At 38.4% G+C, this 13466-nt stretch overlaps 1 protein-coding gene across 1 annotated transcript; it reads right to left on the bottom strand.

The window, feature by feature from the left end:
* Positions 1–2109: 2109 nt before the first annotated feature.
* On the bottom strand, positions 2110–10861 carry fth1a (ferritin, heavy polypeptide 1a). Its single transcript, XM_007237353.4, has 5 exons — positions 10527–10861; positions 5337–5442; positions 3576–3722; positions 2901–3026; positions 2110–2554 (listed from the first exon to the last, which is right to left on the bottom strand). The coding sequence occupies exons 2-5, from the start codon at positions 5436–5438 to the stop codon at positions 2396–2398; spliced, it is 534 nt and encodes a 177-aa protein (XP_007237415.1). The 5' UTR covers positions 5439–5442; positions 10527–10861; the 3' UTR covers positions 2110–2395.
* Between the last annotated feature and the right edge of the window lie 2605 nt (positions 10862–13466).

The raw sequence follows: 13466 nt of genomic DNA, 5'->3' as shown, positions 1-13466 counted from the left end.
AGAGCAGGGCCGGAGATTTTGGTGGGTGCCCTAAACATGAATGCTTTGTGGAACCCCTCCCCCAAATTTCCAAAATGACTTCTCTAAATTAATGTTTTGAAAACAGTTGCAAAAATATAAGAGGAGATTAAAATCTTGATAAAATGCTAAACAAATTTTGCATTAAAAATGGCACTAAACATTATGATTAAATAAAATCATTTAAAATAATAAAGATACCTTCACCATTATAAAACAATATATGCAAATCTGCAAAAAAAGTGTCCCAAAAGCTGTGCCAGTTTAAAACCACATGTCCTGCATGTTTTTCATCCTATAGAAGTGCAAAAATTAGAATCTAACTAAAAAGTTATTTTTATTTCAGTTCAAAATGTGAAACCCATATATTATAGAGATGTATTGCACACAGAGAGATCAATTTTAAGTGTTTATTGCTTTTATTGTTGATGATTATGGCTTACAGCTAATAAAAAATACTAAGAGCCAGTATTTTACAAAATTAGAATATTATAATACTGCCATTTTATTAACAGCAAACCATATACGCCGGCTTGTTTTTAATTCTTTCCAGCCTTCTTGGGGCAATTTTGCACATTTATCTTAAAACATCACTCAGGTGCGAGTTATTTAACGCTTCAGATCTGAAGCGGCTTTTAATATTTAAAGACCACAACCATGACTTGCATCAGAAGTCAGGTTTTGTTTCTAAGGGAAAAATAATTCCTTTTAGATGCTTCCTTTTTACATAACAGGTGTTCAAATGAAAACAGAAGTCTGGTGCCAATTGGTTTTCACTTCTCCTTTCGCTGAAATAAGACTTCTGAACTAAAGTTTCAGTGGATTAGCATAGACGCTATGAAATCTGAGCGTGTATAAATGAGGCCCAGAGACTCTCTATACTTTCTCTGCACTTAAGTGTGAGACCAGGAAGATGTATTGTGTTCCATTATTTTTGCCATTCCTACACTGATGGGTAGTTGTGAATGAGCCAGCTTCTGATTGTGAACAGGTTTTGTTAAAGCCACACGTGACTGGTCAAGATGTATGGTGGCATCTGCAAGTCTTCACTGAGCTCTCTACACAGTATAGTAAGCACTCCATCCATACGTGACAGCATATAGACTGTATTGTTGCAACTGACTGATTCCGAGTACGTCTTAGATATTTGAGGAAACTACATATTAGATTACTTAAAATCTAGTTGTTAATCAGTTCGAAACAAGGAGTGTGTAGTAGCACAGAGTATAAAATAAATCATTTATATGGCTAAATTTTAAATATCATTTCATTTTACATGTGGTTATAAAGTCATTCAAATAAACAATTTAGGAGGCATTTGGGGGCTGAAAGCCAGCTCTTGAACAAGACAAGCCGAAAGAACCTTCTCCTCCCTACTGTGGGACCTCATTTAATCTGAATGGGAAGGTCAGTCTTTTGTTTTTTCTTGTAGGAATAATTCTATCATAATTAACCACTGCACTGTCCAATATGGGTGGTAATAACTTTTGACAAACCTGTAAATTATATCAACGTTTCTTTAGATTACATTTACACAGGGTTCATATAGTTTTTAACCAATACATTTCCATGACTAAGGGACATTTTCATAACCATACAATACTTAAAACAGTGCAGACACAGACAAAACCAATGCTCATCAACAATAATCCAAATAGATTACAGTAAGCCTAAAATTAATTTGATAAATTATCTTCAGTAATAAAATATTTCTGCTCCTGAGTGCTCCATCGTGTAGGGCTAAATTACAGAACCAATTGAACAGCTGGTGTATTAGTTAGCTTAAAATATCTATCAAAAAATGGAAACGCAAGGTTTGTAGATCAAATTTCCATCACTTTTCCAAAACTTTAGGTATTTTTATTTTTCCAAAACTTAGCCTGAAAAGTGCTAGTTTGAAATCGCATGACTTTCAGGTTTTTCATGACCGTACGAACCCAGTTTAAAAAAAAAAAAAAAAAAAAAAAAAAAAACACCAACACCATATGAACACTTGTTTGCACCACTCTATTAACCCTGGTTTTGGCGGCAAGAAACTGAATCTGTTAATCCTGAGTAATACTTTAAAAGCAACCAGCAAAGACAACAGGCTTTTTTCCAGAATCCAGAGGTTTCCATTTTATTTGGTTATAATTGTAATAACTTCCATAATAAAAAGACACACAGCACACACAGGCAAAGTGAAGGACGAGCCTACGAGGCAAGCAGGCAATGGCTTGTGGGAAGTATAGTATTGAGGCAGGAATATAGAAGAAAGCTTTTCAACAAGTACAATTGTCTGAACAGGTGGACCAGCCAGACAGAAAAAGCTGCTGGATGGAATAAGGAGGGATTGAGGAAGGTAAGCAGGCGGCTAGGGGAGATAGGGACGGGAGCTTTAACTGCTCTCTTTGCCCAGTGTGTGCTTATCAAACAGGTATTCGGCCATGCCGTTCTGAGGAGCACCCATGCGGCGCAGGTTGGACACCCAGTCGGCCAGCTCCTTGATGGACTTCACCTGTTCGTCCAGGTAGTGTGTCTCAATGAAGTCGCACATCTGGGGAGGGGGAGGGGAAAGGGGAAAAAAAAAAAAAAAAAAGTGCAATTAGTACAAGCTCTTTACCCCTATCCAATCCTGCTACTGGTAAGCCAGCATGCTGGGAACTTTGGATGCAACCCTAATTATCCTTAGATGAACCAAAATCCAACTAATTACTGCCCCTAAGAACTGGGTTGAAGTCAAACACTGCAGGAAGGTAGCTTTCCAAAAGGAGGATTGGAAAAATGCTCCCTCAAGTTACTGACCCTGTATGCATTATTTTTATTTGCCGATCTATCTTTAAAACTGATTTCCTGAAGAGCCTTTGCAGATATTAAGTGCCATTTCTGAGATGGGTGCTTACATGAGGATCGTTGCGTTCAGAGGCGACCTTGTGCAGGTCCAGCAGAGACTGGTTGACGCTTTTCTCCAGCTGCAGGGCACACTCCAAGGCCTCTACACCACTGCCCCACTCGTCACGCTCTGGTTTCTGTTGTGAAAAAGGAAAAGGAATCACATAATTATCAAGGACACTTCAGTTTTCACATCTCTGAAAGCAGCATTTGACGCCTTCACTTCATATTAACTCTTCCAACATCCACAATACTTACTGTACTGAGGACTAATTTAATTGGCCAAAATTTCACAACTCTCTCATAATAAAGAATCTCTATATCTACTATACTGCTCACTTCTGTAACCGGGACAAACTTGTTATAATTTTCAATTCTAGAGCACCAACACGTGCCTCACTGTACTGCCTGTTTTAAAGCAGTTGTGGTGCAACTTCAGTGGTTACAAGTGATAAGAACTCCACCCAAGCCATCCTTCGATATCTCTAGTCCAGTTTTCGCCACTCCCTAACAGAGCCCCTCACATGCCTAAAGACACACACCACTCAATTTACTTTCTTATTCATAGTCCACCCCAAGCCCCTCTGTTATATAAGCTACTGGCTGCCTGCATATTTGTTCATAAAGTGCACAGCATATTACAAGGCCCTATTCATTTTAGTAAATAAAACCCAGAAAACACAAACCCTGATGTCCTGCAGGAAGATCCTTCCTCCCCTCTGGTTCTGAAGTTTCATCAGTTTCTCAGCATGCTCTCGCTCCTCATGAGACTGCTTGTGGAAAAACTTTGCGAAGTTGGGCAAAGCTTGGTCATCCCTGTCAAAGTAGTAGGACTGCAATATAGAGAGTTGATTGTGAGATACAGTTCTCTGAATGAACAGATTAATTTTAAAATAAAATAAAGGAACTCAACATAGTTTAGAACTACAAGAATCAAACAGCAACTGAAACTTTTCTCTGACTGGGTTGTAGTGATCAGCCGCCAATGTGTCATTTCATGGTAAAGGGGCCCACATTCAAGTACAGCTAAAGGTGTAAAGCAAATACTGCACATTTCACTGCGTAAAAATTACGAGAGACAGAAAGCCAACAATAATAAATTGAGCTCTACTTAGTGTATTTACTGACCTCAATAAGTGCATAACTTTTAGGTGCTACTGGACTTCTGCGTTAATTTGACATACTAGCATTTTCTGACTATTCCCATTCAGTGCATATTACCCCCCAAACAATAAAAATACCATTACTGATTTTACTCAATTAATCCTTTGTAATATCTCAAAGCAAATGCCTGTGTGCTGGAAAAAAAGGAGGTCGGGTCATTAAAAGTTTAACTTAAAGCATAATGTTTACTAAACTGTTGCCATCAGAGGCCAAAGCTCATACACTTGTTGAACTTTGACTGTTCCACCCCATATTGAGCAACATAAACCTGCTGCCTGTGGGCAGATTCCAATCTAGCCTAAACACTTCATATAATTTCAAAACCTCATCATGGATTCCTCTTTCCCTTACTACTATGAAAGGACATATGATGATTACTATTGTTATATATTGCAAAACGTATCATCTTATTGAGCAGTATTAACACTCAATCATAATGACAGTTTAAGACAGGCCTGCATTATTCTGGAAAAAAAATCTCTTTATTACATGATTGATTTGCCAGAACACATAATATTGGTTAAACACACATTTATATTTGCAAGACTTGTGCAAACACTGCTCTGCTTTTTTTGCATTGACTGTACTGTTAAAGGGTCTACATCATGAAAAACATGCTTGCTGTTTTGAAGAGGGTTTGATTTGTGTGCTTTTTCCAAATAAGGCACAAGTATATTAATAGAACCTAAGCTGCGACTGGTTGTCTTATTAAACGCTTGCAGTGCCATTAATAGCAGGACTACTGTAGATTATTATTTAGTCTTCAGAACAGTCATCTTCCTGTTCACACTTAAGTTACAGAGCAGCATTTTAACTTTAAATGCTCTGAATGTTTTAGTTTCCTTGCCTATATTGTGCCTTAGAGTTACTCTAAAAACTAAGATACAGTAACAGCTTAATTAATACTAAGGATGCAAATTTACATTGAACAATGACTTAGATCACATTGTGTTTTGTTGGGCAATATACAGTTTTTTAAAATTGTAGTTGTGCAATTGTTTTAATTATAATATAAAAAAAAATAATTTTGGTTAAAATTAAAATATATTTGGGCTATTAAATTAATGCAAATTGTGATCAGTGGTATACTGAATATGAATTTTTTAGGATTCAGCCCCAAATCAAATATTTCACTTTGTTTGGTTTTGGTCAAATATATACAAATACCTAATTATATCAAGCATAATATCTTTACAGTACATCAAATCGCACAAAATCTAGGAAATAAGCCCTGCAGTCCTAGAAGAGTTCTCATTTCCAAACACATTTATGAAGACCCCTACCATGGACAGGTAGACATAGGAAGCGTACAGCTCTAGGTTAATCTGCCGGTTGATGGCGGCCTCACAGTCCTGATGGAAATTCTGTCTCACTTGGGAGCTCATTATGCTGTGAACACAGGTAGATTATGGCATTAAACAACATGATCTCATTAACGCAACACGGCTCATAACATGAACAGGAAAGACCTTTAAACACATGCATATCCAAGTGTCTGAGCAACTACATCCCAAACATGACCTCCGTTTATGTTTCGCAACTAACTTCTTCCCACTCCTTATAGCCCTGTGATTATGACTTATACAGGTGCTGGTCAACGAATTAGAATAATTTGAAATAGTGCAATCATGAAATTCTTTGAATGCATTTTTTGTGCAGAAAGCAAATCAGGTGTTCACCGCACCTGTCCTACTCGTTAGACTAATCACAGAACTCGTTACCTGGAAAAAAATTTGCTCAGCTGAGCTTTCCAAAAGGCCCATTTAGGCCATTTAACTGTGACACTGTTGTTTTATTGAATTAGAATAATGGAGAAACAGTTTCATTGAATTAGAATAAATGCTCGAATTTTTGTTTTCTGTGAAGAGTGTTCACTGTGCAGTATAAAGTCAGGGTTGAGTAGAATTTCTAAGTTGTAAAATCAATCATGGGTAAGCAGCGTGACCTCTCAACCGGAATAGTGGCTCAAATTCAAGCCCTTCGCCAACAAGGCTTGACCCAAACTAAAATTGCTGAGCAGCTCGGCATCAGCCAGTCTTCCGTCTGCAAAGCTCTCAAGAAAAACTGCAGCAAGCGCACCAACTGTTCCGGCGTCCGAAAAACTTCTGCTCGCGACAACAAGCAGCTGAGAAAGATCGCAGTCAGCAACCGGTTCAAGTCCACTTCCGAGCTCACCGACTTGTGGAACAAGCAGACCGGCGCTGACGTCTCCAGATCAACCACTTACCGTCATCTGCGCCAACTCGGCTTCAAATCTCGCGTTCCAGCAGTAAAACCGATGCTGAACAAGAAACAAATGGAGAAACGGCTGAAGTGGGCCAAAGAACACGGCGAGTGGACTGCTGAAGACTGGCAGAAAGTGGTCTTCAGTGACGAATCACGCTTCTGCATCTCCTTCGGTGACCAAGGTCCTCGTGTCTGGCGTCGTGGTGGCGAAACCTACAACCACGAGTGCGTGAAAAGATCCGTCAAGTTTCCCCAGAGCGTTATGGTCTGGGGATGCATGTCCGCTCGAGGTGTAGGGAAACTCTGCTTCCTCAAGAAGACTGTCAATGCTGCCGTATATCAAGATGTTCTGGAAACGTTCCTGATTCCGACTGTTGAGGAACAGTTCGGCGAAGAAGACTTCATATTTCAACAGGATCTTGCACCGGCTCATGCGGCAAAGTCGACCAAAGATTGGTTCACTAAAAAACAGCTTGAAGTTTTGGCATGGCCGGCCAACTCGCCTGACCTCAATGTCATTGAAAACCTTTGGGCCATCGTCAAGCGGAAAATTTGCGACAGAAAGCCTACTACGCTGGACCAACTGAAGCAGAACATCGCCACTGCCTGGGAAGCTGTGAGTGCGGAAACTTGCGACAAGCTGGACAAATCGATGCCGCGGAGACTTCAGGCAGTCATACAAGCCAAGGGGGCAGCCACAAAATACTGAGAAAGTGATGATTGTAATTATAATAAAAATTATTCTAATTCAATGAAACGGTTTCTCCATTATTCTAATTCCATAAAACAACAGTGTCACAGTTAAATGGCCTAAATGGGCCTTTTGGAAAGCTCAGCTGAGCAAATTTTTTTCCAGGTAACGAGTTCTGTGATTAGTCTAACGAGTAGGACAGGTGCGGTGAACACCTGATTTGCTTTCTGCACAAAAAATGCATTCAAAGAATTTCATGATTGCACTATTTCAAATTATTCTAATTAGTTGACCAGCACCTGTACATCGTACATGAAGAATGAAAAAAGGAAGTGTTAGAGGCTTTACACAATCTCATTTCACCATCTACCCAAGGGCTTCAGTTTTTTAAAGGCTCCCACTCCCAACCTCTGGTTGAAAACACAAGCATTCCTTTGAATACAAGGAAAGACGGATTAAGAGTCATCCTGTTAATATTCATCTCTTCGTGTTACAGTAAACACCACCCAGTCAGTCTGTAGCAGACTCCTACTTTAATCAGTGTTTACAGTTCCAGACACAGCAGGAAATCCTTAACCCAGTTATTACTGTTCATACAGGACCATACAGTAGACATAAGGGGTCAGGTTCTCCCAACACAGATTAAAGTCCTAGACTAAAACACCAACACAGGCAGCTTTGGCATAGTAATTTAGCACAAAGGGCTTAACTCCAGTCTAGAAGACTAAAACTGTATCAGGCTGGTTTTGCCTAGGCAACCTATACAGCTCTATACCCAAAGTATTTGTATGCAATACTGATTTAGAATTAGGACCACTAAAGGCAATTATTAACCCAATTATATACCTTCAATAATTTGCATTTACAATACTGCTCAAGGTTTCTTAAGTTTTATTGATCAAATCAAAAGCAGGTTTCAAAGGTTTGAAGTAGCAGCACTAATGAAGCTTGAGTATTAACTTTTGTATTAATGTTTACAAGAGCATCTGATAGTGTTGTATATCTGGCATGTCGATGTTGAATTTGCCCAAAGTATTTAATTAGTGTGATGTTGATGCTTGAGGCAAAAGTGACTCTATTCTAAGTTTCATACAAATTTTTGGTTTGTTTTTGGATGCATCCATTCAATGAGTCATGGTATTAAGGACATAGTATCATTATCATTAATCTGATTAAATATCTTGTTTTTTGTAACACTGCAGGAAACTAAATAAATAGCAATCAATGTTATTTTTCGGCAGTCCTACTCTGACCTCCTAAACCAGTCAGCTAGAATCCTTATCGCTCCCTTTTACAAAACCTCCAGCTAACACCTCACAGCTGGCTTCTGTAGATAGGCCTCTGAGGGACCGCCAGCTTGCCTCTCTTGCAGGTTTCTCCAGCTCGAAAGTGCACAAAGCCCATTACGACCTAGACCACACTAACTGAATAAACAGCCAACAGTAATTTAACTTGTGGTTAATAATTAATCACAAGCCAGTATACTAGTCACCTCTTCTCTTTCCCAATAGATCGTGCTAAAAAGTTACCAAATATAAATGCACTAATTTAACATTACTAATCTAAAAACAGATTAAGTAATACGACTATACGTTTGATACAATTACTAACATCTATTTTTTTTTTTACTAATGTAACACTTTTGCTTTTCCCAGGCTTTTAAATTTAGTGTTAAAGCATTTAAGAACTGTTAACACAAAGATTGTCACTTTTACAAGCCACAGGTTTCTTTTTTTCTGGGGTTGTTTTCTTCGAAGTATTCCCCCCCCTCCTCTATATCACAATCACCTAAAATGTTTCAGATTTGTTCTCTTGTTTTTTTTTTTTATCACAGACTTATTTGCAGTGAAACATGTTTACTTAAGACTTACTAAATTTAATTACCATCTTGCACGTTATATCTTTTCTTGAAGATAATTGCACTAAATGCGCAATTGCTAGTTGTAGTACAATCATAAGGATCTACAACCACGAGTCTGAATACAAAGTAAAAATAAAAAAAGGTATAGTATGTAAGGGATGCTATTACAGTCAACATATCTGTTGATTATTTTCCCATTAGTTAATTAGCCAATGATTATTTCTGTCATGCCCATCTCTGCTTCCTGTGGGTCCGGCTCCTGTTCTTAGCTTTCTGTATCGTTACAGAACGAAATAAAAACAGCTGAATATGGGACTAAAATGGACTCTGAACGTCCATATGATCTTTAAATGTGAAATGTTTTGATATTTAGTGAGAAATGTGAGCTCTTGTGTTTGGTCACAGTGTGTTGAGCGCAAACTGACAGAGCACTATGATTAAAACGTATCTTTACAAGGCTTGAACATAAATAGTTCACAGAAACAGCTAATCTGTACAAAGCTTACAGTACAGAAAAAGTGTGTTTTTACTAAAAGAAGCTGAATACACAGTGAACTTGTGTTCCAGCAGCCCAGATTAAGGTTAGATAATCCTGGTCGTGTTGTACCGGTTTTTTACATTTTGAGCATTTATTGCTTTAAACACATGGTCTGTCTTAGAAAGTATCAAACTGAACAGCAAACATTAGCTAATTGGTCCTTACTGGAAAAACACTGGTTCCCAGAACCTGCTATTAAAATGGGAAACCCCATCTTAGTAGAGGGAGCCAAATTAATCCTTCTGTCGTCGAAAATATGACTAATGTATTGCGAAAATCTGCTCTAAACTATTGTTTAGTTTCTTAAACTTTATGGTTGTTCGTTTTTAGTTTATTTTGGATTATTATTGCTGATGGTCATCGCTTGTAATGTTGTGCTTTTGGAAACTTATAAATGAAAATGAAAAAAAAAGGCAGTGACCTGTTTAAAAAAACGCTTCTGTCATTACTTGCTAACCCATCATATTTTCATGTTATACTTTATTAAATTACGAATAGCCTACACTAAAATTTCGATCGATATTAAAACGTACCGTACAGAAAATGGTCAACTTTACTAAATCAAGCTGAATATAGACGGAACTGCTGCATTGCGGCCTTTTCTCCAGCAGCCCAGATTAACGTTAGATAATCCCCGTCTACTATTTTACCTGTTTTTTTTTTCACATTCTGAGCATTTGTTGCTATTTATTGCAAAAAAAAATTGACTTGGACAGCAAACACTAGCTAGCTAAATGGATATTAACAAAAAAAAATACTGACCTGGTTCCCAGAACCCGCCATTAATCAGGGAAAACACATCTTAGTAGGGGGAGGGGGGGTGTAACGTTGTGTTTATTTCCAGGTCCTTCAACCGCCGAGAACATAACGAATATAAATAAAATAATGCCAAAACGCACAGTTTCTAATCTAAATAGGTAGTTAAATGGCTAGTTAGCTAACCTGGCTAGCTAATAAATAAGCCGTACAGCAGCAATCTGTTGTTGGCTAGGTTACCTAACAGCTAAGTTAGGTTAGCTACGCTAACGTTATTTAGCATCAGCCCACGCTAAAAACATACGAAGGCCTGTCGAGAGCACACGTACACAGGCGCAAACTGTCAATTTACAACCTAATTTAGCTTTATTCAACTCAAAAACACGTTATTTCACACTTACCTCGGTTTTCTGGTTGTCTGTCCGAAGATTAAACTTGAGTATTATTCGTGTAAAGCGGACGATTTCGTCGCAGAGTCTCTCAGCAGAGATAACAGCTAGTTAAACACCAACGTGGCGAGCTGGACTCTCAGATTACGGCTAAATAGATCACTCCAGGATAAATTACCGAGAATAAAAATAATGAATATGACAGTGGATTAAAGTGTGTTAAGAGACAGAGGGTTGGTTGCCGTTCAAGCACTGTTGAAGCAGGTAACCTTCACTCCGTCCTAAGAAAACAAATACCGCTGTGACATTGAAACGTGTGGCGTAGCAACCTTTATATCGCAAACTCATGAATATGCACACTAGCGTCATGAATATGTATCACGTACGTGCAGGATAAAGGGGAGGTAGCTCATGAATATGCATGACACAGGTCTTCCGTGGCCAGTGTCCAGCATTTCTGTATTTCTAAGATACTGCTCTGGAAGAAAAAGAGACCACTTTAATTTCTGAATCTGTTTCTCTGATTTTCCTATTTATAGGTAAGAGTTTGACTAAAATGATCATTGTTTTATTCTATAAACTACGGAGAACATTTCTCACCAAATTCCAAATAAAAACATTGCCATTTAGAGTATTTATTTGCAGAAAATGAGAAATGGCTGAAATAACAAAAACTATGCAGAGCTTTCAGACCTCAAATAATGCAAAGAAAACAAGTTAATTTTCATAAAGTTTTAAGAGTTCAGAAATCAATATTTGGTGGAATAACCATGTTTTTTTAAATCACAGTTTTCATGCATCTTGGCATGTTCTCCTCCACCAGTCTTACACACTGCTTTTAAATAACTTTATGCCACTCCTGGTGCAAAAATTCAAGCAGTTCATCTTGGTTTGTGATTATCCATCTTCCTCTTGATTATATTCCAGAGATTTTTAATTTGAATAAAGAAACTCTTTTTAAAGTGGTCTCATATATTATTTTTTCCAGAGCTGTATGTAAATGATTATTTTTACAATTAGTCGATTAGTCAACGATTAGTCCTGCCATGTCCTCCATCTCTAAAAACAATAGAAACAACTGAACATTTTAATGCCTAGATGTTGTGTACATGTGGAAAGTACTAATATTATTTGAGAAAATATGTAATCTGTTATGTTTGGGCACTTTTAGAGTTGAGCATAAACTGTTTCCAACTGTTTCCAACTCAGTTTCCAACTGTCATATTTTGGCAGGATAATGCTCACTCACACACAGTAAGGGCTTCCCAGAAATGGCTGTAAATGTTAGGCCACAGTAAGGCTACAGTATGGGGTTGTAAATATCTGAGCCCCTGTATAGTGGTTTGTAAACGTCTTGCCCAAACTAAGGGGTGGTAAAGGTTCGGGCCACAATAACAGGTTTTACAGTTCTAAGCCACAGTATAGGGTTGTACATTTCTTTTTTTGTTTGGCTACAATATGCTAAAACCTGTTAGCATTTGCAGCTGTGCTTGCTTTGATGGTCCAGCGTATTTAACAAAAGGGAGATGTTTGGAAGAGGTGATGTCCAGGTCAGAAATGTTATTGCCAGCATGGTTCATGACACTGTTGATATGTCCTGAAGTGTTGACAAAGTACACCCAATGATCCTAGCTGCTGTACTGACTATGTGCTAGAGTTTGGCTTGTTCTTGTGCAGTGGATGATCCAAACGATGGTTATGGATGATGTGTGGAAGGACTCTGTGACCACTACGTAGAACTGATCATCAAGGCTAGGGGCATTTTTAAATTTCAGTTTTAATGAATGAATAATAAAAAATCTAGAGGGTTCAGAAGTGTAATAGATGTATCACCCATTATTAGGTTGATATGTTGATGTTAACAGCAAAAACACAGAGCAGGAGGATTTGTGAGTGAGACTAACACTGACCTGAATTGCACAGCCAGCCTCAAAACAAAGCCCATATCAGACTAAGCTGACCCACGCTTCTGTGTTCCCCACCACCACTGTCTACTTCCATTGGAAGTATGAAAAAAGGCTTTTCTTTTTAAAGACAATTAAATTGCATGCCATAGTGACCTCAGTATTACCCAACACAAATGTGTGTAAAGTATTTCTTATGTTTTACACAACTTAAACATAAAGTTAAATGATCCATCAATGGTCACCGATGTGAACAGTATGTGCACATATGGGGACACTGAAGCCCTGATAATAGAAGGTTTAACTTAGTCGTCTGACTGTTTTTGGAGGAATAATCTAAAAATATTTGAAGAAAAACAACTACATTTTAACATGGGCACTTATTTCTAGCTAAAATAAAACTAGCAAACACCTAAACCCGATGAACAAGTATCTCCCTTTTTGTCAGTTTTTAGTTTACATAATTTGAACACACAAACTGTGTACAAACACACACACTGTACCAAAATTTCTGTACCAAAAGTGGACCAATAGAAATTCTCCAAAATTGCCTAAAATTACCATATTTTTCCATCTATAAGGCACGGCTAAAATCCTTTCATTTTCCCCAAAATCGTCAGTGCCCTTACTTATGAGTTTTACCAGTCAGGTTGTAAGGAGCAGTAAAGCTACTTTGATGTAGTACTCCTAGCACAGCTGGTTAGTGCTGCTAACTGGGCTGGGAATTGCTGTTATCTGGCACTGGCTAGCGCTGCTAAGCGGAGCTGGCTAGCGCTGCTAACCACGGCTGGCTATGCTGGTAACTGGGGCTGGATAGCTCAGCTAACCGTGGCTAAGTAGCGCTGCTAACCGCGGCTGACTAGTGTTGCTAACTGCGACTGGCTATGCTGGTAACAGGGACTGGGTAGCTCAGCTGACCGTGGCTGGCTTTGCTGATGGCTCCCTTGACACACTTGCTCACTTTAATGTATGCATTCTTAATAGTGTCGCTTAAGGCGGCTTATAATACGGTGTGCCTTATGTATGAAATTTTACCAGAAAATAGACT

The sequence above is a fragment of the Astyanax mexicanus genome, chromosome 16 (assembly GCF_023375975.1).
Source record: "Astyanax mexicanus isolate ESR-SI-001 chromosome 16, AstMex3_surface, whole genome shotgun sequence".
In the NCBI taxonomy this organism is placed as follows: Eukaryota; Metazoa; Chordata; class Actinopteri; order Characiformes; family Acestrorhamphidae; genus Astyanax; species Astyanax mexicanus.
Note: the sequence above shows the minus strand (reverse complement) of the source record. Positions and strands in the feature narration are given on the sequence as shown.

Excerpts from the sequence above, each read along its gene's own strand:
- fth1a (XM_007237353.4), bottom strand. The coding sequence starts at position 5,438 with ATGAGCTCCCAAGTGAGACAGAATTTCCATCAGGACTGTGAGGCCGCC. Across the intron at positions 3,723-5,336 it reads CCTATGTCTACCTGTCCATG|TCCTACTACTTTGACAGGGA; the intron begins GTAGGGGTCTTC and ends TCTATATTGCAG. Across the intron at positions 2,555-2,900 it reads CTGAACGCAACGATCCTCAT|ATGTGCGACTTCATTGAGAC; the intron begins GTAAGCACCCAT and ends CCCCCTCCCCAG.